The sequence below is a fragment of the Micromys minutus genome (assembly GCF_963924665.1).
Source record: "Micromys minutus genome assembly, chromosome: 12".
NCBI classification, from domain to species: Eukaryota; Metazoa; Chordata; class Mammalia; order Rodentia; family Muridae; genus Micromys; species Micromys minutus.
Window position 1 is genome coordinate 51,237,811 of NC_137981.1, and position 24,617 is coordinate 51,262,427.

Consider the following 24,617-nt stretch of genomic DNA (forward strand, 5'->3'; position numbering starts at 1 on the left):
GAAGTGGAGGTGGCCTAGTGTCAAGCTCTTTTGCTGAGAGAGGGTAGGAAATTAATGCTGAGGCCTGAGCCCCCCCCCCCCCCCCCCGCTCTGTGGCCAGGAGCCTGTTGTATGATTTCTTGTCATCTATTTTATAGTCTAATAGGATTCTGTCCAAACCTGTCATGATGTCCTGTGTGCCAGACATCTAGTCCTTTAGCAGGTAACTAAGAGAAACGCTCCTTCAGGGGAGGTGAAGCTAGTCTTAGTGGCAGATTGTTGGGAGAGTCAGGCGTCCATATTACCGGAGGTGGTTTTTCCCTCTCTCAGGGAGGGACCATGAGCTGCCTCTCCACAAGTAATTGCAACAGAGACAAACCCTCATTGAAAACTTGGTCACTGTTCTAGTTGGCCAATATGCTTTCATTTCTTCTTTCTCCACACAAGATAGGGTGGTCTGCAGCTGAGGCAGCTGAAGGTCAGAGAGGTGACATAATTCACCAGGTTACAAAGTTGAACCAGGACTTCAGTGACTACATGGCAGAGGACTGGGCCGTTTTTGTCTCCTTGGATCTTGATCCAGGTACAAGGCCTCGAATCGGCTTGTACTCTGCAACTGATGGGCGAGGAGATTAGCAGGTAGATAATGTCTAAGGATCCCTGCCAGGAATGAAGATATTCTAAGGAGCTGAGTCTGCCCCTCCCTTTGGCATACTCTTGAGACAATGAAGCCTAGGGTATTGGGATTCTCCCGAGGAGTCTTATGCTGAGAGAAAGGAAAAGGCTGCTGGTTGGTTCCCCTAGCAGGAGGGTAAGAGATTTCTCACGGTTCAGACAATTTCTCAGACCACCTTGCAGGAGACTAGAGCGGAGGCAGTAACTGACAGACACCCCCAGGTAGGACCCCAAAGATGGAAAAGGGCACTTATTGACCCCTACACATCCTCTTTCCTCTGCTTTTTACGATGACTTTGACTCTTTGCAGACGGGTGCCACCTAGGTCCACCTAGGTCGCTGGGTCTTCTCAGGGTCTAGGGACTGACCTCAACTCAGGTAAACTTCCAACTCTTTTCCGTGTCCCACTGTCCCCAGCCTTGTGCCCAGTGTCCCAGAGCCTGTGTGAAGCCTCTTCTGACCCCATCACTGTTCCATCCCACCCCATCTTCATGGCACTGAGATGTCTACTAATAAGTAGACAGCCTGGAATTCCTTGAGAGCAGTGACTGCCTCTGAGAGGCCCTGTGTGGATGGCTGAAGGCTTCCAGCAGACTCTGAGACTGCGTTTTTCCAGCAAAATGCAGTTGGAGGACTGGCAGAGGGTAAGATCCCTGACTGGCTGGTTCTCTTACTTTCCCTTCACAGCAGAACAGAGCGGGGAGTCCATGAAAACTCAACCGAAACCTCTCAAGGCATCCCCTCCCCCATAATGGGCTTTTGTGATGTCTGTACTGGGACTTGTCCATATATATATATATATATATATATATATATATATATATATATATATATATTTCCCACGGTGTGCCAAGCTTACTTAAGCTTTGCAGAGGCAACTCGCTGTTTCTCTCTGGTTTGTCTCAACATCTTGTCCTTACTTGTGAATGGAGTGTTTACAAGCCATCCAAACTCCTCTAGACTGGCTGAGTCAGTGGGAGGCCCAAGAAGTTCACTTTATTAGCAGGGAGTTGGACTGTGTTTCTTGTAAGCATTAGCCTTTGAATGCTGGACCATTTGGAATGGTTGACAACTAGGTTGAAATTGAACTGCTGCTCTTTGAGCTCCGGAAGTCATCAGTGGGATCCCAAGAGGCATGATAAGGCACAGTGCTAGCTCCTCAGGAATGGCAAGGGGGTCACATTGAGGAAGAGTTTTAGTTGCTGGATTTGGTCCAAAAGGTCAGGCCCTAGGCGATATTCCTGGAGTCTGCCTTAAGGCAGTTAGAGCAGCCAGTGTGTCTCTTTTGGCCCTGTACAAAGGCAAGAGGGAAAGATCAAGACCATACATCTCTACGAAATTTACATATCCTGGGACAAAAAGGAAAGAAAAGAAATCGAACTGCTATTATGGCATGGTGGGGAAACAGGTCCTTCAGGGGGAAGGCTGAGACAGGGGGCTCTGACCTACTGAATGGATTGAGGCCCCTGATACAGGAATAAGTTCACTACCATGGGAGCGTTTGAGTTCCTGATCAGACTGGGTTGGGTTGTTTCTACTGTCTTGCAAGCGTTTGCCTTTATGCCTCCCATAATGTCATAGTGTGGGAGTCCTCCCCATATATTGGGATGTGCTCTTGGATTTCCAGGGCCCTGGCACTGTGGTGCCCATGAATGCCGCTGCTGTTATACCCAGAGGTGTTCCGTTACAGCACAAGATGGGTTGAGACAAATACTGATTCAGCTCCACGCTTTCGTCCTTTCAGATACCCTGCCTGCCCCTGACCTCAGTGAGTGTCTGTCTCAAGTTCTTTTTCAGGAAACCAAATGGTGGTGTGTGGACCCAGCACTATATCAAGTTCTGTTGGAGATCTGTGGCCATGAGGTCTATGGGCGATGTGGTTGGTACCGAGAATGCTCAGACAGAATGCATAAACATGGATGCCTGGACTTGAACTTGGGGAGCTTGGGTGGCTTTGACAGTCAGTGTTCTGCTCCCCAACACTGGGCACAAACGAGACGGCTGCATGGAACTTAGTGTGACCACAGAAGCAGAGCGTGCTGGGGACAGCCAGGAATTTGGAGCCACGTTGCCTGCTGCCTGGCCCTGGTTCCCCATTTATAAAATGGGTATAGGTAGCCATCCTTTTCTTGCTTTCATTATAGTATTTTTTTTGGTAAATAGAGACAAAAACGGCTCAGCGTTTACCGCTGACAGAAGCCGGAGTAGGCCACAGCCCTGTTCGGAGTGGGAAGGAGTGACCTGTGTCTCGGGTTACCCTTCTGTTCCTCAGCGAGGCCACCATTGGACCTATGAGATCCCAGACCTGCTATCTGGTATCCTGGGAATTTGTTCCACCTGAGGAGTAGAGGGTGTTTAATCCTTGGGGTGTGCCTCACATGGGGTGTTCTGAGAGTGTCCCGAGTAAACTGGACTTGGGCTAGGCAAGGATTCTTTTACTCCTTCCTGCTTGCTTCAGGACCTTCCGAGAAAGGGAAGAGCCTAAGTCCAGTTCAGGAATGTGAACCATATCCTGTACTACTGTAGGCTGCTGCCCTGGGTGGAGGGGAAACCTGCGTGGTGTAATGTTACCATGGCCACAGCTTTGGATGAACTGGGGAACCCATCTGGGGATCCAGAAGGGAGGGATCTGGTTATATATGGCTGCCTCCAGATTCAGGGAGCCCATCTGTATAGCTAAATGTTTGACATTTCCCGGTGTCTGTCCTCTCACTGTTGTAAGCAGTGTGTAGACATGCATGGTAAGTCACCTGATTACATCCTAGATTCATTGGCTGGATTCCGGCCCTTCTTGCCATGGTCCTATCTTAACTACCTTTCTTCTGGCCATTTTCAGATGCCCATGTAATGGTCCAGCTGTTTCTCTGAGTCTTGTTCTGGGAGGACATCCCTGTGCACCATGCCCCAGCCACACAACCTTGTTTCCCAGATAGCTGCACATGTCCAGATGTTCCTATTTCCCCCCCCCCAATATTCCCACATGTCCATGTTTTCCCACAACTATGTCATTGTCCCCTTACCCTCCATGACTGTACCTTCCTTCTGTTTTTCTCGGTGTAACATAAACAATTGAACAGTACAGAAAAAGCTGTAGTGACAACTCGATTCCCCCTCACTCTTTTCCTAGTGACCCCCCTTTCTGACCACCCTCCACCTTGGAAGTGTGAGTCTTTGTACTTTGGTGCTGTGGAAGGAGAAACAGGCTTGGTACTTCGGCTCCTTCGGGCAGCCTGAGGAACTTTGTTATTCTTGCCAAGGTGGAATTCCATCCAACACTTGATGTACTTTGTCCCCAGAAACAGCAAGTGTCTTAGCTGGGGTCTAGCCTGGTCTGTAGAGTGTTTGCCTAGCACGCACAAGGCCCTGGTTTGATGCTTAGCACAGCAAAGGAAACAAAGCAAGGAACCAAAACCAGCAGAAATTCCTAAAACACACCTGCATCAGGCCCTGGAGGTTTCAGTTCAGTGTTGTTTCTACAGGGTGAGTGGCAGCTGGGAGAATGCTGTGTAGTCATAGGAGGGCGGGACTATGGAACAGTGAGTGGGCCTAATAACACTTCTGAAAATGGGGATCCCTGGGGTTGAACACACTTTCTCATAGCTGCCCCCTAACACTGGGGCAACCTGAAGAACTCCAGGGACTGTGATGAGGAATCATCTTGGTCCAGACGTCTTTCTCTTCACTGTATCTAAAGCTGTCCTTCTGGCTGGTCCTGCAGGTGGACTAGCCTCGCTGCTTGCTCCCAGTTAGAGGTTTTTCAGGAGAGGGCATTTTGGCATGTTCTCTGTTCAGAACATGTTCTGGAATGCTCATTGAATAGGCTGAGTAGCTACACAGTTCTCTACCTTTTGAGAAGACAGTTGTGACCACTCTCGAGTAGTCGTTGTCTCTTGCTGCTCAATAAACATCCAAGGACACAGTTTTCCCCTTGGTTATGCACATACGCATGTCTTTATTTTTGTATGTCTGCACAGGCAAGTCTGTCCTCTGTGCCTGTTGTTTCTACGGATGATATAATATCAGAGCACGGGGGAATGAATCAGAACAAAGTGTATTGACTCATGTGTGAAAGTGCTGTCATAAAATTCTTTGTATGCTGATTTTAAAAATTAACCTAAAAAAAAATGCCAACCAAACCCAGCAAAGCATGAGTTAGAGCTCAGAGCTCCTGGGTAAAGTTGGATGTGTGTGGAGCATCACAAATGTCAGTTTCTCCTTCAGGACGTAGTGTGTGCTTCACGCTAGTGAGTGTGTGAGGACAATGGTGGCTGGTAGTTTTTTATATAGGACTTTAAAGGACCAGGACGACTCCATAAAAGCTCCATCATGAGTCTTTTGTAAAACAGCATGAAAAAGATAGGGATTCTGGTTTAGGGATGTTGGTGTGTTAGGGATGCTGGTGAGTTAGGGAAGCTGGTGAGTTAGGGATGCTGGTGAGCTAGGGATGCTGGTGAGCTAGGGATGCTGGTGAGTTAGGGATGCTGGTGACCTGGGGATGCTGGTGAGCTGGGGATGCTGGTGAGCTGGGGATGCTGGTGAGTTGGGGATGCTGGTGAGCTGGGGATGCTGGTGAGTTGGGGATGCTGGTGAGCTGGGGATGCTGTTGTGTTAGAGACGTTGGTGTTAGGGATGCTGTTGGATTAGAGGTACTAGTGGTTTAGCCGTGCTGTATGGTTAGGGGTGTTGGTGTGTTGGGGCATTGGTAATTTGCACCTGAATATTGAGTGCCTCACTGCTTGTGCTGTTCCTCACATTTTGGAGTTCCTCATCTACAGTGTGTACTTGAGAAGTATTCTGGAAGAAGGGACATGGCTCTCGAAGGCCTGGGTGAATTGACAGTTTCACTTCGGAAGACTTCCAGAGGAGACTTTCTGCTGACCTTGCTGGGCTTGTGATCTTCAGTGGGATGAGTCAGTGGGAGGGACCAGGGAGCTCATGGGCCCACCCTCTGTACTGTGGGTGGCTGTGGGTGGAAGCTGGCCTTGTGTGTGTGTGGAGGGAACACAGTACAGAGCATGAACCGAGCCTGCTCATATGCCCGCTCTCTCTCTGCACTTGTGTGTGCATGCGTGCGTGCGTGCGTGCGTGCGTGCGTGCATGTGACTGGACATAGTAACGTTCCTGCTGCTGACACTGGTAGACAGCTAGTGTGGAAGTTGCCTGTCTGATTTTATATTCCCGAGCCGACCCTGACAATAGAAACTACAGCTGTCTTGCCCTTTTCTCAAATTTCCTGGGTGCTTTTCCTGGCTTCTCTTCTTTAGGGAATCTCTGGAACATGGGTGCACAGGTTGTTGGGCATTCTAGGCTCAGCTTTGGTCCCTAGGGAAGTTACGTGTTCACACCAGGCTCTGGGATCCTGCACCCTGGCTGTATCCCTATTCTTGGCTTCCATGTTACCTTCTGACCCTGGAAGAAAGCCATTCGTACTTTGGACAGAAAAGGTCCTCTCCCCACCCTCTTTTCAGAAATCTGAGCCAGGAGGTTGAAAGTGGCTTAGTGATGACACGCTGGTGCGTGGGCTGGGCCAGCGTCCTGAGCAGGCTCTTTAGGGAGATCTGAGGCCTCCCTTCCGGGCCTTTTCTCTTTTTTGGGGGTTGAACCCAGCTTCCTCACTCCCCAGCCATCAGAAGATGGGGCGGGTGCTTCTGGGTCCTGTCTAAATACAGGGCTGAACTCCACAGGCTCTTTGCCTCTGGTTATATGATCACTTGGGACAGCACACACATTTTCCACTCTCCCGCCTTCCCCTGGGTAAGAGAACAGGCTGGGCCTACCTGTCTTGCTGTCCTGGGGAGGGTTTAGAAAGAGATGGTCCCTCTCCTAATCCCTCTGGAAGCTTATGGAAGGAACCCTGCCCATGGTGTGTCATTGCCCCAAATCACTCTTATACCTTGCATCTGGTTCACACGCTGAATGACAGAGCTAGGCCAGAGCCCCAGAGCACTCTGCTATTTGCTGCCCCCTTGAGAGTGAATGACAGAGTAGGAGGGAAAGCTCAGCTGCAGAAGAGGGTGCACCTGCTGCTACTCACAGCTCCCTGGTGTCTCCAGACTACTCCCTGCTGATCATCCTGGCCCTGCCTTGTAGGGGCTGCCTCAGGGTCGCCAACACAGGCATACTCCCTGTATAAGAGCCTTAGAGGTCTGCCTGTCTGTCCCAGCTGTATTTTCACAAGGATTCTTGGCCAAGTGTAACTGCTTATTAAATTAAAAAAAAAAAAAAAAAATGCCAAAGACACGTGTTTAGGAAGTGCCTGGTTAAAACTGGTTAAACGAGTTTCTTTCCTGGATGGCTTCTGAGAGCCTGCCACATGCTGCTGTGTATAATGAATTTCTAGGAGGTAGAATTATACAGTCCAGCCATGGAAACTGAATGGAAGGGAAGGCAAACCCAGTCCACGGCAGGGGCTGAGATCCAGACAGGACAGTTCAGTGACTAGAAGGCTCTTGCCGTGGAGCTTTATGGCCCGAGCTTGGGCCTCATTACTCACTTGGCAGGAGGAGAGAATTAATCCCTTACACGTAGCCACTCATCTTTCCATGGGCACCACAGGACATACTTGCCCACATCCACACAAATACACACAAACGTACATAAAACTTAAGATGATGGTGATGATGATGATGATGGTGGAATCCAGATGGTGAAATTCTTTCTTGTGTGTGTGTGTGTGTGTGTGTGTCTTTTCTGCATGTTTTCTGTGTAGCCTCATTTGTTCATGCTCATCTCTTTCATCCTCTCTCTTCTCATGTCATTTTATTTTTAGTGTTTTATATATAATATATAGGAATGTGTATATATCTAATACATATAGTCACACACACAAGCCATTTTCAAGCTAGGGCTGGAGAGATGGTTCAGTGGTTACGTGCACTTGCTTTGCAGTCATGTGGTCTAGAGTTTGGATTCCAGCATCCAAAGTAAGACAGTCACTTTGTGCACGCTGTAACCCCAGCCCCCGGGGAGATGAGACAAAATGCTTGGGGCCTGCAAACTCCCAGCCTGAGACTGTCATCTCCCGGGTTCAGGAAGAGACAGTCTCAAAGGAATACATGTCCGATGATTCCTACGATAGATGACAATTCCTGATGCCTCTTTTGTGACCTCTGTGCATTTCAAACACACCCACTCACACACAGTCACACACACATATGTACACACACCACACACACAGAGACACACATACATATGTACACACACGGACACACACATATATGTGCACACCCCCCCCACATATGTACACACACATATGTACACACACACAGACACACACACATGTGCACACACACACCACACACACAGATACACACACACATACACACAAAGACACACATTTGTATACACACACACACACACACACACACACCCCTCTCTGCTTTGCCTGGAGGGATTTGACTAGGGTAGGCCCCTCCTATTGGTGCTCTGTGGAATGGATAGCCACAATTTTGCTCAACTTTCATTCTGTTTTTTTTTTTTTTTTTAATGACCCTTTTTTATTTCTTTAGCTGTATGGGACTGTTTAGATGGTTCATCTGATCCTAATTTAACTTTGGTACCTGGTATCTGTCTAGAAAATGGTCCATTTCCACCAGATTTTTCTAGTTTTTCAACCTTTATTCTTTCGAGTTGCTTTTATTCACTGTTTCTCCTCTGGCCCACAAGAATAGAGAACATCAGCTTTTTCTGTGTGTATTTTATAGACAGAGTTAACCGAAAAGTTGAAAACGAGCGGTTGAATCAATTACATTCCCACCGTACAGACCTCCTCCTGCCTCCCTCCTCACCCACCTGACTCCAGCCTCTCATCTGAAGCTATGCCAGCCTCAGTGTCAGGTCTGAGCCCCTTTTTTGGCACCTCAGTGGTTACTCTCTTCCTTCCTGTCACATGTCTCCCCAGCACACACTCCACTGTCTCTTTCTCTTTCTGTTCCATGGCCTGGTGGCTGTTCTTTGCAGGTTGGTGAGGGCTTCTTTGGGCCCCGCTCCATGCACATAGCTACCCGCTGCACTCCAGGTGAATAGCATCAGACTCCCCCCCCCCCAACACCCCCCCAGGACTGAAACATTCACCAGAGCACAGAGAGTTGGCTCTCTCTTTCTCTTAGGCGGTTGGTGCCTGTGGGTTCGGTGAGGTTTGGCATAAGCACCACACCTTTATCGGAAAAGCGGGTGGGAGTGAATGCTAAGTCAATCCCAGACGTCCTGGGGAGCGTTAGTGTTGATGCTGTGTCTGATGAACTGGCAAGGACGTGTGAGTAAAGGAAAGGCCTGAGGGATGATCTTGCATGTATAAAAGGGGTGAAGGATGTACAATTGTTGACCGACAGCCAATCCAGTGCTCTCCAGGAGCTCTCTGGGCGGTTCTCACAGCCGAGGACAGGCACACTCGAGGGTAAGCTACCTCAGGTTGATTCTGAAGCCTACACTGTGCACCCTACCGTCACTCTGCTTGGCTCTGTGCCCACTGCCGTCCATAAACCATCTCCCACTTTCCTCCTCACAGGACTAGAGGTGAATCCCATACTGCTGAGGGTGGTATTTGAAAGCACCACGGGGCTGGGTCAGGCCTAAGGTGTCCTTTCACGGGTCTTCCTGACCTGCAGTGATGAGAATCGAATCATCAGAGGAATTTAGGAAATAAAAATATTTTGAATTCATGTGTGTTGAGGTGGTACCCACGAGTCTTGCCACAGTTTCCCCCAGGCGATTTCTGCTGACAACCCCCTCTCCCCTCCCCCACCTCCCAGTTTCACTCTTCTCTTTCATTTTCAAACCAAACGTGCTTGGGGACCAGGTAAGTAACATCGCAAATCAGAACCCACTCGGGACGGGACTGCCGGGGGCCGGCATCTGGTATAGTCTGAGGTCTCTCAGCAGCTCTTCCCGATGCTTCAGTTTTCCTACCTGTTCCCCCTGGTTCTCACCCCAATCTCTGTGGTTTCTGCCTGCTTAGTTACAAGGCCGTCCTTAACCGTACACGGGATGTGTTAACCCTAGCAGGACCCCTCCCTTATGCCAGAAACCCTGGAGGAGGTGGTAAGCCAGGGCTTCATTCTCTGAGAAGAGGTATAAGCCAGCAGACTCTCTTTGGAGGTGTGGGGGCCTCTGCCCTGGGGCAAGGCCTGGCCAGGGTCATTCTTTTCCATAGGCCCAGTAGGGGATACCACAGCTTGAGGAATAGTGGACATCAGTTAGGAATGGATAAGAGGCTCAGGGAAGGTGGTGATGGATAATCCCTCATGCACTGCATCATCAACACACCATTCAGCAGGATTCGTACATCTTCCATGCCTCAGTCCTTTCGGGGAATGAGGGCTAGAACCCAGGCGAGGGGTGGTGGCGTCTCAGCTCTCTGGCAGATTATCGCCTAGATCCATGTTAGTCCTCTTCATATACTGCCCCTCCCCCCAGGGACTTCTTTATCCCTGAGTACAGAGATGGAACTAGACATGATGTCATCTCGTTTCCCAGCCACTCTCCCGGGGAACGGACTCACGCTCAGAGATGAGCTGACTGACCAGGGTTGCAACAAGGGCCTTGAGATCAGAATCTATCCTGGTCCAATGCTGCCGAGGCCTAGTGCCACAAACTGCGTTGCGCCATCTGTTAGGCTGAGATTTTAGCCACAGGACACACAGCCTGGAGAAGGGCAAGACCTCATTTGCTCGAAACTTCTACAAGTGAGTGCCTGACAGCTTCTTCAGTTCCCGGGGACCGTGGCCCTTCTCATCCCACACGGGCACTAAACAGCATGGTAGCTGTGGTTCCTCTGTGCTGTCCCTTCGGTTGTCATACTTGCTTGCTTAACTCTTCCCCTGCTTTTGTCTGCTTATAATAGGCCCTCTAATTAAACTAGAAGCTAACGTATAAACCATTAATGGTTTATTGTCAGGGGTTTCCAGATGCTACAGGCTCCTCAGGGTGGGACAGCTTCCCTCAGCCTGTGGGAGGGAAAGAACTAGTGATAAGGCTGTGCTTTTTATTATTATTACATTTATTTATTTATTCACTTTACAACCCAACATCAGCCCTCCTCCCAGTCCTCCCCTCACGTAAGTCCTCCCCCATTCCACTTAGAAGGGGAAGCCCCTCCCTGGGTGTCAAGCCCCCATCCCACCCCCACCCTCATACCCCACACCTCCACCCATCATAGCTCATGTGTTTTGACAGGGACACACAGAGGCATCCTTTCTACCTGCTTTTCTCCTGGGGACTGAATCTAGTCCCTCCTGGGTAGGTGCTCTATCACTGTTCTGTAGTTACGGCTTCTTCATTTTTAATTCTAGACAGGGTCTCACTAAGCAGCCCAACTTCTTCAACGCACTATATAGTCCTGGATAGATGGCCTTGAACTTTGGATCTTCATTTCTTAATTCCTGGAGAAGCTGGGATTACAGACCTGTACCATGAGGCCTGCCTTTCCTTTTCTTCCTCCCTCCCTCCCTCCCTCCCTCCTTACCTCCCTACTTCCCTCCCTACCTACCTACCTATATACTTCCCTACCTCCTTACCTCTCTACCTCCCTCCCTCTTTTCCCTACTAAGCATTAAAAATACACTTGCTTTTTTGGGGAACTGATAATTATTGCAAAGATCAGTGGTAACTGATACTTCTGTTGTTGGTTGGGTCTTGGTTGGCAAGAGTATGCCCATGTTCTCTGCAGTTTTAGTGGCCAGAATGTTCTTTGAAAACAGCTTCTAATTGAGGCTACTGCTTTTTTACATTGTTCACTGGGGTGAGGGATGGGGAGTGGGGTTGGAGGTGGGAGGTGGTGCTGTTTTAGGGAGTAGAAGGGAAGTACAGTGGAACCCAGGGCCCTTTGTCTCATTTCCAATGTATAAATTAGGTGTTGTGTATGATTTTGGTTGGGAATTAAAGGTTGAAGATCCCCCCTCTGGGGGGTGGGGTGGGGGTGTGAAGGAAGGAAAGAGAGGGGAGGAAGAAGAAACATCCGCTCACCATTTAGCAGGGGTTTCAAGTATCTCTGACTGATGTGATAAGCAAGATTCTGCAGAGGAAAAGACCAAGAAGTGTGTGTAGCCAGATCTCTCTCTCTCTCTCTCTCTCTCTCAGAGAATGATGCTAAAATAATTTGTTTTTAGTAACTGGCTCGGATCCCTGCAGGGGGTTGTATGTTCCTCACCTTCGCGGCAGGCCAGCAGGCCGGACTGTTGCCAACACCACACAAGTGACCTGCTTTATAGTCAGCGGCAACTGACTTTAAATGTTAACCTTATCTAAACAAAACACACCAAAGCAAACATTAGAGACTCATCTAGAGTACACTGATGTTTGATCAGGTATTTGGCTTCCTCAGCCAAGCCACTGGGGCCTGAAGCTAACCCTCCTACGCGCTCAGGAGCTTCTCATATCTGGATAGGGTAGTGTCGGCGGGCAACAGAGCCAGGTAAGCCCTGGTCTCTTCTATGCATAGGAAGCAGTAAGAACATAGCTCCCCCAACTTAGTGTTACTTTATAAAAGCATACTGTAAAAGATACTTAAAGGGGAGGAGATGGGCGAGCCCCAGAAGATCTGGCAGAGATTTTCTGGTAGGACTGGAGGAATAATTGTCAGGACGCAGAGGTTCAGGTGAAGAAGGGTGCACGAGATTTGGAAACCAGAGCAGACCAGGATAATGCTGATGACTCACTTGGCTTCCTCGAGACCAGCAGCGGCAGCCAGCTGTGCAGGATGACTACAGAAAAAAAGATGGGGCTGGAGAGACGGCTCAGTAGTTAAGAGGACTGGATGCTCTTCCAGAGGACCTGGGTTCAGTTCCCAGCACCTACGTGGCAGGCAGCTCACAACCGTCTGTAACTCCAGTTCCAGGGGACCTGACAGTCACACCAACGCACATAAAATAAAATAAATACAGAAAAATGTGCACCTGTATTAAACAAGTGCAGATTGTAAAGTTTACCATTAGATCCTGAGTAGGACATTCTAAGAATTTCCTATAGCATTTCTTTCGGTGATGACAGTGGGGGTTTTTGTTGTTGTTTTGGTTGGTTGGTTAGTTGGGTTTGTTCTTTGAGACAGGGTCTCACGTAGCCTAGCCTATCCTTGAACTTGCTCCATAGATGAATGCAACCTTGAACTTCTGATCCCCTTTTCTTCTGCACCCTGAGTGCTGAGATTGTAGGCATGACTAACCGTGCCTGGTTCATGTATGTGGCCCTGGGGCTCAAACCCATGGCTTTGTGCATGATAGGCAAATGTTCTGCCTTTACACAACACCCTTGTTACGTCAGATACAATCTGGAGATGTGTGCATGGGTCACAAGTGCTATACAGCATTTTACAGAAGGTTAAATGTTCATGAATCTTGGTATCCTTATCGGGGACTCCGGGATCCGCTCTTCTCCAGAGACTGGGGGCAAGAGCCCGGGGTCATGAAGGGCTTTTGAAGGCATTGTTTCAATGCTTGCACAACTTACCTATGGCAGGACTCAGCAGGGATCTCACTCAATATTCTGTTCTCCCTCTCCTTATCTTTGCCCATCTTTTCTACAAGCTGCGAGATTTCCAAATTTCCAGCTGTGGAGACTGATGGAGGACAGTTGTGTAGACTGATGGAGGAGAGCTGTGTAGACTGATGGAGGAGGACTGTGTAGCTTGATGGAGCAGGGCTGTGTAGACTGATGGAGGAGAGCTGTGTGGACTGATGGGGGAGTGCATACATTTTTTTTTTTTTTCCCTCACCAACTTGTTTTCCTTCTGTTCTCTGGGTTGTCCTTTCTCCCTTATCATGGGTATCAATCTATTCATACATATTTTCTGTCTCCCACAGACACGGATGCAGAGTTTGAATCCAGATCCCAAAGCCAAGTATACAAGCATCTATGGTGCCCTCAAGAGGATCATGCACACTGAAGGCTTCTGGAGGCCCCTTCGGGGCCTGAACGTGATGATGATGGGCGCGGGGCCCGCACACGCCATGTATTTTGCCTGCTATGAAAATATGAAAAGGACTTTAAATGATGTTTTCAGTCACCAGGGGAACAGCCATCTAGCTAATGGTATTTTGAAAGCGTTTGTCTGGAGCTGGGAAGCTCTTTTCTTCGGTACTTGCTCCCTGGGGCTTCCTCCCCAGGACCCAGCAGCCTTCGCAGAGAACTCTAGGGTCACATGAATGCTCACACACATTTTTTATTCAATCCCTCTTTCTCTGGGGGAAGCTGGTGGTAGAGGTGTTTTTGGTATTTATGATTGTGTGCCTTTTTTTTTTTTTTTGCTTTAAAAAAAAACAAACTCAATGATCAGTCATAGGAAAAAAATTCTTTTGAATGCTGGATGCAAAACCAAACACAGAAAAGGACAGCTTCTTTGAGACTATTTAAAAACTATGGGTACAGCAGGTACCTCCAGCGCCAGGATCTAACTAAGCTTTGAAAGGTCAAGACGTTTTATGCTGACAGAGGACTTGGAGCCACTGTGGAAGGCCGTCCCCACTTTAAGCTGCAGGAGATTCGGGCCTTTGATCTCCCCAGCCTCCTCCGTGTGTCTGAGTCGCATCTTTCTGCAAGCCAGGGCTGAACTAGTTTCCTGTGGTTGATCTAGGCAGGGCGGGTGGATGGGCATGGGCCGTTTATGGGGCAGCTCTTTTATGTCTGGCAGAGGGGTCAATGGGCTGGGCCGAGTGTTAGCATGGGTGGGACTTTAATGGGCTTTTCAGTGGGCAGGAGAGGACCGTGGATAGCAGAGCGACATAAAATAATGTTTATTTTGACAAAATTTACTCTGAGGAATGGAGATATGTATGGGATCAACAGTAATTCTCTCCCGAGCTTTCCCTTCTACTCAGAACAAAACAGTACCCCTCCTGTCAGTTGCCCTTAGACACAAGCATACCCAGCTGTGACATCCCTTGGCTTTTCAGCTGCTGACCTTTCTTTGAATTTATTGATTTGGTCACCAAGAGCCATGCCCCCATCCTTCTGAGATAAAAGACCCTCATTTCACAAAACTACCTCATGTAATGGTTTGGCTCCTTGAAGGAGACTGGGAGATCTGAAAAAAAAAAAAAAAAACAAAAAAAAAAAAAAAAAAAAACAAAATAAAACAAAACCCAGCCCTACACCAGGGTCTGCCCAATGGTACCCCTGCAGCACTGGTAAATGCTGTGGTCACTGTCGCCTTTCTGGAGATAATTGTGTGAGCGTTATGTCAGAGGCACTAGGTGCCCTCCTGAGAGGTGGCCTGCAGTCTGCCCCTCATCCCTCCCTCTTTCCAATGGTCATTGTAATTGTGGTAGGTATTGGGAAGCCAGAAGCAGAAATTCCAGGGTCAATGCAGGCTTTCAAAGCCAGGCTGGAGAAGACTTCAGATGAAGTCACCAGTCCTAAGAATGCTTGGACTCATGATTTTATCCCCTTCGGTAGCCATAGCTTAAGGGCACAGAGGGCTGTCTGTACCCAGAGTCAATGAGTAATGCCTGAGGGGTGGTTTCTGAGCTCTAACTTTCCCCCAGGTTGCTTTCCAAACAAAAGGAGTCTGAGGTTTAGATAAAACAGTTCTCTGGACAGCTGCCCTCCCTATTATAATTCAGCCTCTCTGCCATCACTTTGGGATTTTAAAATTTGCTCACCACGGCTGAGCTGCTGCTAGGCAACTTTGAGCCTGAGAAAAGCTAAATCCAGAATTTATCTGACTGAAGTTCATGGAACTTCCCAGAACAGCAGGTGACAGTGGGTAATTTTCTGGAGTTTGTTTTGCAGGGATAGCTGGGAGTATGGCCACCCTACTCCACGATGCAGTAATGAATCCAGCAGAAGGTAATGTTCCAGGGCTCTAGGGAGGGACCATGGGGGTTAGGTAGAGAGGCTGGAGTTGCTGGGGGAGGAAGGGGGGCAAGGGCTGGCTTCATAGGAGCCTATAGGAAGACTGCATTTCTCATATATTACTGGGGGTCCCCAGAAGGCCAGCAAGCATTGGGGTTCTAGGAACATCCTGCTGTGGAAACAGGTAAGCAGAGCTGTCTGCCTACCTGTGGCATCCTGGGAGGAGTTAGAAACTAATCTCAGGCCCTGCCCCAGGAGCACCGGGCAGAATATCTGGGGATTTCTTTGCATGCTTATCACTACTGTACAACATGTATGTTCAGGGGTATGCACAGTAAATACACACACACACACACACACACACACACACACACACACACACACACCTGATCCTGTTAATTGTCTCCAGTCACAGACAAATCTAGAGAGAACAGTTTCTGTATCATTCATTGTGGATTACATCACTCAGCCCCATTTATATAGAATCTGACTGTGCAACCCAGGATGCCCTGGAACTCTCTCTGAGGCCCAGGTTAGCCCAAACTCCGAACCTTCCTGCCTCAGCCTCCTGAGTACTGGAATTCCAGGCACATCCGGCCTATTTTCTTTTCTCCTTAATTTGTAAGGTGATGGCAAATTTCCAGAAACAGTGAATCTATAGAATTATTAACATGGCCATTTTGAATGGGGCTACCTTACTTCTTTTGACATTTGAGTGTCTTCTTATAAAATGAGGCAGTATTTATAACCCAGTTGGCATCCTTATGCATACTTAAATCATACCTGATGTACACCTAGGGTTCAGTACAGTGTAAGTAGGTGCTGTATGACATCCTATAGAAGATAACACTATGGAAAAGACCTGCTTATGTTCGGTACAGACTATTTTCTTTCCTGGTTGTTTTCATATAGTTAAGTCTGTGGATACATAATCACGGTATAGACTGACTAGATGTATAGGTCTTAGGATTCTTTCTTTTTAAAAAAAATCTATTCATACGGGGACCTGACAGTGGCAGTCACTTGATTGTTGTTAACTAAACAGTGTGTTTATTTAAACAATTAAAAAAAAAAAAAAACAAGCCAAGGTGGTGTTATGTAACTCGGGCTAGTCTTTAGGTCTCTATCCCCCTGATTCAGCCTCCAGATTTCTAGGATTATAAGTAAATGCCTGGTGTTTATATTTTAAAATTTCTTATGTGGATGGGTATTTTGTTTTTGCATGCATTTGTGTGTAGCTGGTACCCACAGAAGCCAGAAGAGGGTATATGGGATCCTCTGGAACTGGAGTTACAGACAGTTGTGAGTCTCTTTATGGGTGCTGGGAATCAAATCCAGGTTCTCCTGGAAGAGCACATGCTCTTAACGTGGAACCACCCATCTCTCCCACCCCTACCCCCGAGAGTTGGTGTTTTTTGTAAGACTTTTGAGGCTCATTTTCCTTCCCCTCCTTGCCATGACTCTTGACTCAGTCGGGTCTCTATTTAAATGATCAAGCATCTTGGCAGTGTGTAGATACCATTGAAATTCTAGGGAATACACTTTATTTTCTCTGGTCCTATGAACCATTGGTTCATTTTGTCTCAAAGCCAAGGTCTGCACTAGGAGACATCACGCAATTGGGCAGATGTAATTCTAGTGTTATCCCCAGGGTACTGTGATAGAGATTAAAATCAGAGACAATCGATCACTGAGAAATTAGGGATACTCTTGTAGGTCAGTGTTTTGTTTTGAGGTAAGATCTCACTATGTAGTCTTAGCTGGCCTGGAACTTCCTGTGTAGACCAGGCTGGCCCTGAGCTCATAGAGATCCACCTGTTTGTGCCTCCTAAGGGCTGACATTAATGGTATGTGCCACCATGCTTGGCTCGGGGACTAGGACAGGTCAGAGAGAGCGAGGTATCTCTGCAGGGAGTATATGGAAGGCTAGGACCTTGGGGTTCAGGCCAGCTGATTTGGGAATCATTTTCTCATTCAAGCTTCAGGCAGGAAATTGCCTAGAAGAACCTACTTTCCTGGCACAGAGTCACAAAGTTGAGGTGGGCCACCTGGAGCTGGCCCTCCATGGCCTCTTAGCTGGGGCTCTATGTGTGCTGTCTTGGTACCTGTCACCGGTATGTATTCTAACATGCTTGTTTCTCTTTATCGTTTGGCTTCCCATTTCACTCCTGTCTGGGATGGGGCCAAACCATCCACCTGTCTGCCGGTTTGCTCATCCCCCACCCGACACAGTGGTGAAACAGCGCTTACAGATGTACAACTCACAACACCAGTCAGCCCTCAGTTGTATCCGGACAGTGTGGCGGACCGAGGGGTTGGGGGCCTTCTACAGGAGTTATACCACACAGCTGACCATGAACATCCCCTTCCAGTCTATCCACTTCATCACCTATGAGTTTCTGCAGGAGCAAGTCAACCCTCGTCGGGACTACAACCCACAGTCTCACATCATCTCAGGAGGCCTGGCCGGTGCGCTGGCTGCAGCTGCCACCACCCCGCTGGATGTCTGCAAGACTCTCCTCAATACACAGGAGAACATGGCACTCTCCCTGGCCAATGTCAGCGGCCGGCTGTCAGGCATGGCCAATGCCTTCAGGACGGTGTACCAGCTCAACGGCCTGGCTGGCTACTTCAAAGGTATCCAGGCTCGAGTCATCTACCAGATGCCTTCCACCGCCATCTCCTGGTCTGTTTATGAGTTCTTCAAGTACTTCCTTACGAAGCGGCAGCTGGAGAATCGAACTCTGTACTAAAGGAACAGGGCAGTAGGAAGTGGTTCCAGCATCTTTTGTTCCAGTTTCTTTCTCTTGTCCTAGCACCCAGGTCTTGTCCTGAAGGGTGCTTGCGCCGGGCCCTTCATTCCCTGGTGCCTTAGGAAGGGAAGACAGGCCTCCACTGACCAGTGTGCTGTCTGTGGGGACATGTGAGGTGGTGGTAGGAGGGAGAAACTTGGGGAGAAGGAGAAGTTGCTTTTCCCCCTCCTTCCTGGAGTGGAATGTAGCCTTTCTGCCTCACTGTGGCCTTCTCCCTAGATCTTTAGATCACACCACAGAGGCAAACAGTGACAAAGTAAAGAAAAAAGTTTATGTACATAAAAGTACCATTACCCAGTCTAAAATAGGTGGATAATGTTTATCCTTTATTTTTCTACATAGAGATTTTTGAAATTGTGTGTGCCTGTGTGTGTCCATAAATAGGATTAGAGTTGGGAATGATGATAGATCTGCATTTTTTTTTTAAGAGAGAGAGTTGAATTCTTCCATCATGAGAAGTAAAACGAACAACAACAAACCAAAAAAAAGGAAAAATAGTAATAAATGGCTTTATGTGGCCTGAAGTTGTGTGTAGGGCCTCCCATGGGAGTTCAACTTGAATGTAAAATAATAAATACGAAGTTTATGTTTTGAATTTCTCTTTTCATGGGGAAAAAGGTACGTTGAAAGCAAATCAAAATAGTCTATCACTTGGAGCTTTTTTTTTTTTAATTAAGTCACCCCATGTGCCTTCCTGTCTTTTCTGAGACTTCCAGGACCAAAAATAGGGTCCTGGAGCATTTTCGTCCCTCTGTGGACATCCCTGTGCAGTCCTCCACAGCCTGGCTTTCCCAGTAGAATAAAAATGCTGGCCTTAACCTTCCGTGTGAGTGATGTGGACTCGTGCCTCCCTGGTCAGCTCTTAGCACTGGAGATGCCACTGTCTGCCTAGGGAGACCAGGAGACAGTTCCTGCCTTTGTCTTAAGACTAATTTCTGCAACAACCTCCTTCTTGGGCACTTCTGCTACCTGGGAGGAAACTCAGCTTGTACTTGGAGAATTTTCATCTTGAGCCAATGTATCACCCAGTGCCAGTGGATGCAAGTTTTTGGTTTTGTCTGTGAGAAGTCAGATGACTTCTCAGAGGGAATCACCCCCCCCCCACCACCATGTACTTCCATGTGCTCCATGAGATCTTCCTGGCTGGCTGCAGGTTTCTGTCTTGCTGGTGCCCTAGTATCACTAAAAACATTTCTATTCTTACCCTGCTAGTGTTGAGGAGTGTTGAATTCTATACACGGAGAGCGAAGTCAAATTGCAGAGTCTAAAGTAAAATTTAAATCAAACCCTAAACTATTCCCTCACCACCCTTTGATACATTGGTGACTAATCCTGTCACCCTAAGATTGAGCGAGTGATGTGTCTGTGAAAAAGTTGTTAAAAGTTGGGAAGCATTCCACAAAAGTTCTGTGGGAGTCAGTCTCTCCACCCCTTAGCTCCAAAGTTGAATTTGTCCTTGATTGCCACCCCTACCCCCCCCCCCCGCCATTCATATTATAGCCTGTGTATTGATTGTAATTTTTGACATTGCAAATTTCTAGATGGGAAAATGCTTCCCCTCTAAGTGACCAGTTTAGGAGAGCCATAACCTATCTTGGTCATTGGCATCTTGGGAGTGATATCCAAGGATGGACCATCCCACCTGGGTGCAATGAGAATACTTTAGCTATGTGTGTATATGTGGAGTGTATGTGTGTGTGTGTTCAGGTCATGTGACAGTCAACCACTTAATAGATGAATATTAATTTATTTTTGACAAATATTGATCTTTTAAGAATGGGATGCTCTTAATTCAGGACTTTTTAAAGAATTAAAATATAGCTACTTTTAGGTGAGCTTGCTCCCCCCTGCCCTCTCCTCCCCCTCGGTCACGTGTCTTACAATGATCGCCCTCCAATGTCACCTCCAAGGCTATATCTCCAACATTGTGCTATGCCACTAAGGTTTTATTTAACTTTATTTATGAATAATTGTGTCTGTGAACAACAAATGTGCCACTGCTGGGTCGCACAACGTGTGAGATAAGTGGTTCAGTATTGCTTTCCGAATGTCTTAAAATGCCTGTGGTCAAGATTGGTTTCTTTGTTTTGTTTTGCCTTTGTGGTCTGGGAAGCAGTAGTGTGTGCACATGTGTGGGTAACTGTTGTGCTGCTACCATTGTAACACTGGAGCTGGAGAAAATAAAGCATCGATCCTCAAAGCCTTGTGGGGTCTTTGTAGGGAATGGGTACACAGGAGACCTCCTCGGAACCAGCTGAATTGAAAGCAGATCATCTTGCCAGCAGAGGGCGCTCACACACACCACTGCCTGGAGGCTGTCTGCTTGTGTTGAACAGCCAGAGGATGGCCCCCTCACCCCCATCCCCACCCCACCACCTTACACATTCCTCTGTGGGGAGTCAGTCAGGAACCTCTTACAGAGAAAGCCTCAGTCAACCAGATTCCACATTCCCAAAATATCACAACCAAAGCCACAGAATAGAACTTTCCTGAGAGGTCAAGGTGAGGAAGTCTGAAAGGAAAACGTTTGCTTTGAGAGCTCTGGACTTTATCCCCAGAGCCAAGGCCAAAGATCTGCTCAGTGTGACCTCTGAGTCCCTGCCAAAGCTACAAAGTTAGGATGGAGGCTAAGCCTGGGATCCAGCCGTGGACACAGGTGCCAGGTGGGCAAAGGTGCTGGGTAGAGAATGCCAGAGAGCAACTATCTGACTTGTCTCCTCTTACCCATAGCCAACTCTGAGCTACTCAGAGTCCCTCGTGGCTTGTAGCTGCTGCATTTTGGTGTGGGGTGTGGGGTGGGTTCAGTGTCTACTCCTTCAACCCGTTCTGCCCAGCTGCCTCGGCCGGCAAACACGGTAACTGGTGATGCCAGACCCGTGAGATGGAAGCATGACATGTTCTGTAGACATCATAGGCATGTCTAGTGACATGTTCTACCCTCATAGGCCATAGAATTCATGTCTGGTAGAATTCAAAGACAGCCAGCCTGAAATGCCAGTGACCTGGGAGGCAGGAGGTGACAAACTCAAGCCAGCATAGACTGAAGAGAGATTAATAAAGTGGGCAGGCTGTGTTGGATGGAGGCCTGGCTCAATGATTTAAATCACCCACCATTCTTGCCAAGGACCTGGGTTCGGCCCCCTACACCACAGGCGGCTTATACCCATCTGGAACTCTGGTTTAGGGAACCGATCCGATGCCTTTGGCTTCCGTGGGTATCTGCACTGTTGTGCACGAAGCCCTTCGCGCGTAGACATAGCTGAAGACAATTTAAAAATTTTTTCATACTATGTACTGGAGGTTGGACTCACGGGTTATTCCCAGCCTGTGGGGGCTGAAGCTACTCTGGCTGGCTCCTCAGTGCTCACGTTGCATTTCTTCCCATGCATGGATGTTACGCTGGACATTTGCAGTCTGCCAGTGGGGCTGTACTCACCACAGATACCAGCAGTTTCTACAGCTCTGGGCTTCTGCCTCCCCCAGAGCTGGCAGCACACACAGGCTGGCCCATCGCAAGGGTTTGGTGTGAAGTATGGTTTTGTGGGGAGGAATAAAGCTGCTTTTCATCTTGGGGTCCTGGTTAGTGCTGCCTTTCTTAGCTCCCGGCCTTTCTCCTATTACTCTTCCTCTCCAGAATACAATCCTTGCCCCCAAAAGGCCCTTGCACGGAAGGGTTTTCTCCTCCACTGAGGTCTCTTATCGTGACCTTTAGTGAGTCAACTGCTCTCCTAGAAAGAACTCGACAATGATGCTTCAGAGGAGCCCTTGCTGGAATGGATGTCTCAGGAGAATGCCATCCTCCCAGCGCTGTCCACCAGACTCGGCTATGTGTGTGTGGGATGGGATGGGGGAGGAGAATAAAGGAGGATTATCACCAAGTGTCCTATCTGGTCTCAGGCTGAATGCAGGCGCCTTAGAGTGGGTTGGGAGAGGAAAGCCTGGGACATAGCCACATTGCTTTGTAGGACTTTTGTCTACAGTAAGCCATAGTAAGCTTTTAGTCTACAGTTTTTAACTCTAAAACAATTGTGTGTGTGTGTGTGTGTGTGTGTTTGTATGTGTGTGTGTATTGAGAGGGTGGGCAGGTGTGTGCACATGAGTACAGCTGTCCATGGAGTCCAGAAGGGAACACTGGGTTCCCCCAAAGCTGGCAGTTGTGAGCCAGCCAATGTGGGTACTAGAAACCAAACAGGTCCCCTGCAAGAGCACCATGCACTCTTACCCACAGAACCAGTTTTCTAGGCTCTAGGTTGTTTCCTCCTTCAGCTTCTCCCCATTCCCAGACTTCTCCCACCCTTTCCTTTCCTTCCTCTCCCTCCTCTCCCCTTTTCACTGATAAATGCCTGGCTAAAACAGCTCATGAAGGAAAGATTTGACTTATGGTATAGAAAGATATGATCCATCGTGTCAGGGAAGGCAAGGGTGTGCAAGGGGCTTGCTTGCTTCTGAGAGGGAGGGAGAACCATCGAGGGAGCAGAGAGATAAGAGCAAGAAACAGAGCCGGTGGAACTCTTGGTGCCCTCCCCTTCTTACAGGTTGGCTCCACCTCCCAAGAATGCCACCAGCTGAAGATCAAGCGTTTCAACACTCAGCTGTTGGAGACATTTTACATTCACCCCATCACACTGCCTTCGTAAGAAGTTTGACCCTGAATCACCAAGTTATGAGGCGATGTCGTCACAGGAGAAACCCATGGCATAGAAGTCACAGGGGGAGTGGAGTTGGTGAGCGTCCTCAGTAGTTTGGCGACATAAAGAATTTCCTAATGCCTAAGAGGCAGGCAAAGAAGACTGGAACCGAGTATCAGGGACTGAGTAGCTGAACAAAGTTCACAAGGCTGGTGCTTTGGAAGATGGCGCTATGGGGTTAGGTGAGAACCAGTGAAAGGAAGGAGGGCCTTACTGAAAGGACCAGCAGGTGGCAGCAGAGGAGCTGAGACCTAGGCATAGCATGAGCTTCTTGGAGGTGTGTGTGTGTGTGTGTGTGTGTGTGTGTGTGTGTGTGGTGTGTGTGGGGTGTGTGTGTGTGGTGTGTGTGGGGTGTGTGTGTGTGTGATGTGTGTGTGTGTGTGGTGTGTGTGTGTGTGTGGTGTGTGTGTGGTGTGTGTGTGGGGTGTATATGTGTGTGTGGTGTGTGTGTGTGTGTGGGGTGTGTGTGGGGTGTGTGTGTGTGTGTGTGGTGTATGTGGGGTGTGTGTGTGGGTGTGTGGGGTGTGTGTGTGTGTGTGTGGGTGTGTGTGTGTGGTGTGTGTGTGTGTGGTGTGTGTGTGTATGTGGTGTGTGTGTGTGTGTGGTGTGTGTGTGTGTGGTGTGTGTGTGTGGGGTGTATGTGTGTGTGTGGTGTGTGTGTGTGTGGGGGGGGTGTGGGGTGTGTGTGTGTGTGTGTGTGTGGTGTATGTGGGGTATGTGTGTGGGTGTGTGTGTGTGTGTGGTGTATGTGGGGTGTGTGTGTGTGGTGTGTGTGTGTGTGCGCGCACGCGCGCGCCTGTATCTCTGCACTGAGTCGCTGTTCCTGGAGGTAGTGTCCTTGGATGGGCCATAACAGTCACACTCTTGTCCCTAGCCTTGCATCTAAATGTTACAGAGCCACACTAGAGATCTCTGAGATTTGGATTTGCCCCCTTCTCAAGAGAATCCCACCACCTTTGCTGAAGAAACCGATAGTCCCCTGGTAGATGCTTTTAGCCTGGGCCAACAGTCACGCATACATATGCCATGCTTTGACCGGCTGGTGAAGTATGGCAGGGACCCTTCACTCCCCTTGATGGCACCAGTGTATAGTCTGGGCTTCAGTCATGTTCCAAGCACGCCTTTCATTTATGTAGCTCAGGCTGGCCCCCAACTCATGATCCCCCTGCCTTTGATTCCTGAGTGCAGGGATTACAGGTGTGAATCACCACATGGGTTGAAAAGCTTTTGATTTGAGAGGAATACGTTCGACTCTGGAAATGATTATTTCAGAATTACTTCAGGTTCATGTTCTGGGTGGGGAGGGTAGAACCACGCAACATACTTTGTTCAAAAATATCATAACGGTACCTAACACATTTTATGTTGACTAAAACATTAATTTAGATATTCTTAATTTATGTGTTTGAGGGTTTTTTTTTCCTGTATGTGTACATGTATACCACGTGTGTGCCTGGTACCCTAAGAAATTAAGAGAGAGAGTTGGGCCCTTTAGAACTGGAGTCATAGATGTTTGTGAGTGCTGGGAAAGAAATCTGGGTCTTTGTAAGAACAAGTGCTCTTAGCAACTAAGCCATGTCTCCAGCCCTTATACTTACTTTAAAACAAAATTAAAATTGACCAGAAGTGCTCATTTGACCATAGTCGCACATGAAAATGAAATCTACTAGTATGTCGA

At 48.3% G+C, this 24,617-nt stretch overlaps 1 protein-coding gene across 2 annotated transcripts in view; it reads left to right on the top strand.

Annotated features, from left to right (window-relative positions):
- SLC25A37 (solute carrier family 25 member 37) overlaps positions 1 to 20,439 on the top strand; it is a 40,113-nt gene extending 19,674 nt beyond the window's left edge. The window contains exons 2-4 of one of the 2 annotated variants that reach the window (XM_080926553.1): positions 13,449 to 13,677; positions 15,376 to 15,432; positions 17,671 to 20,439. In XM_080926553.1, the coding sequence (XP_080782679.1) occupies positions 13,449 to 13,677; positions 15,376 to 15,432; positions 17,671 to 18,191 (807 nt within the window). In that variant the 3' untranslated portion in view covers positions 18,192 to 20,439. Of the gene's footprint in view, positions 1 to 13,448; positions 13,678 to 13,932; positions 14,157 to 15,375; positions 15,433 to 17,670 lie in introns of those variants that run through there. The other variant, XM_080926554.1, reaches the window with a different exon arrangement.
- Positions 20,440 to 24,617: the final 4,178 nt, after the last annotated feature.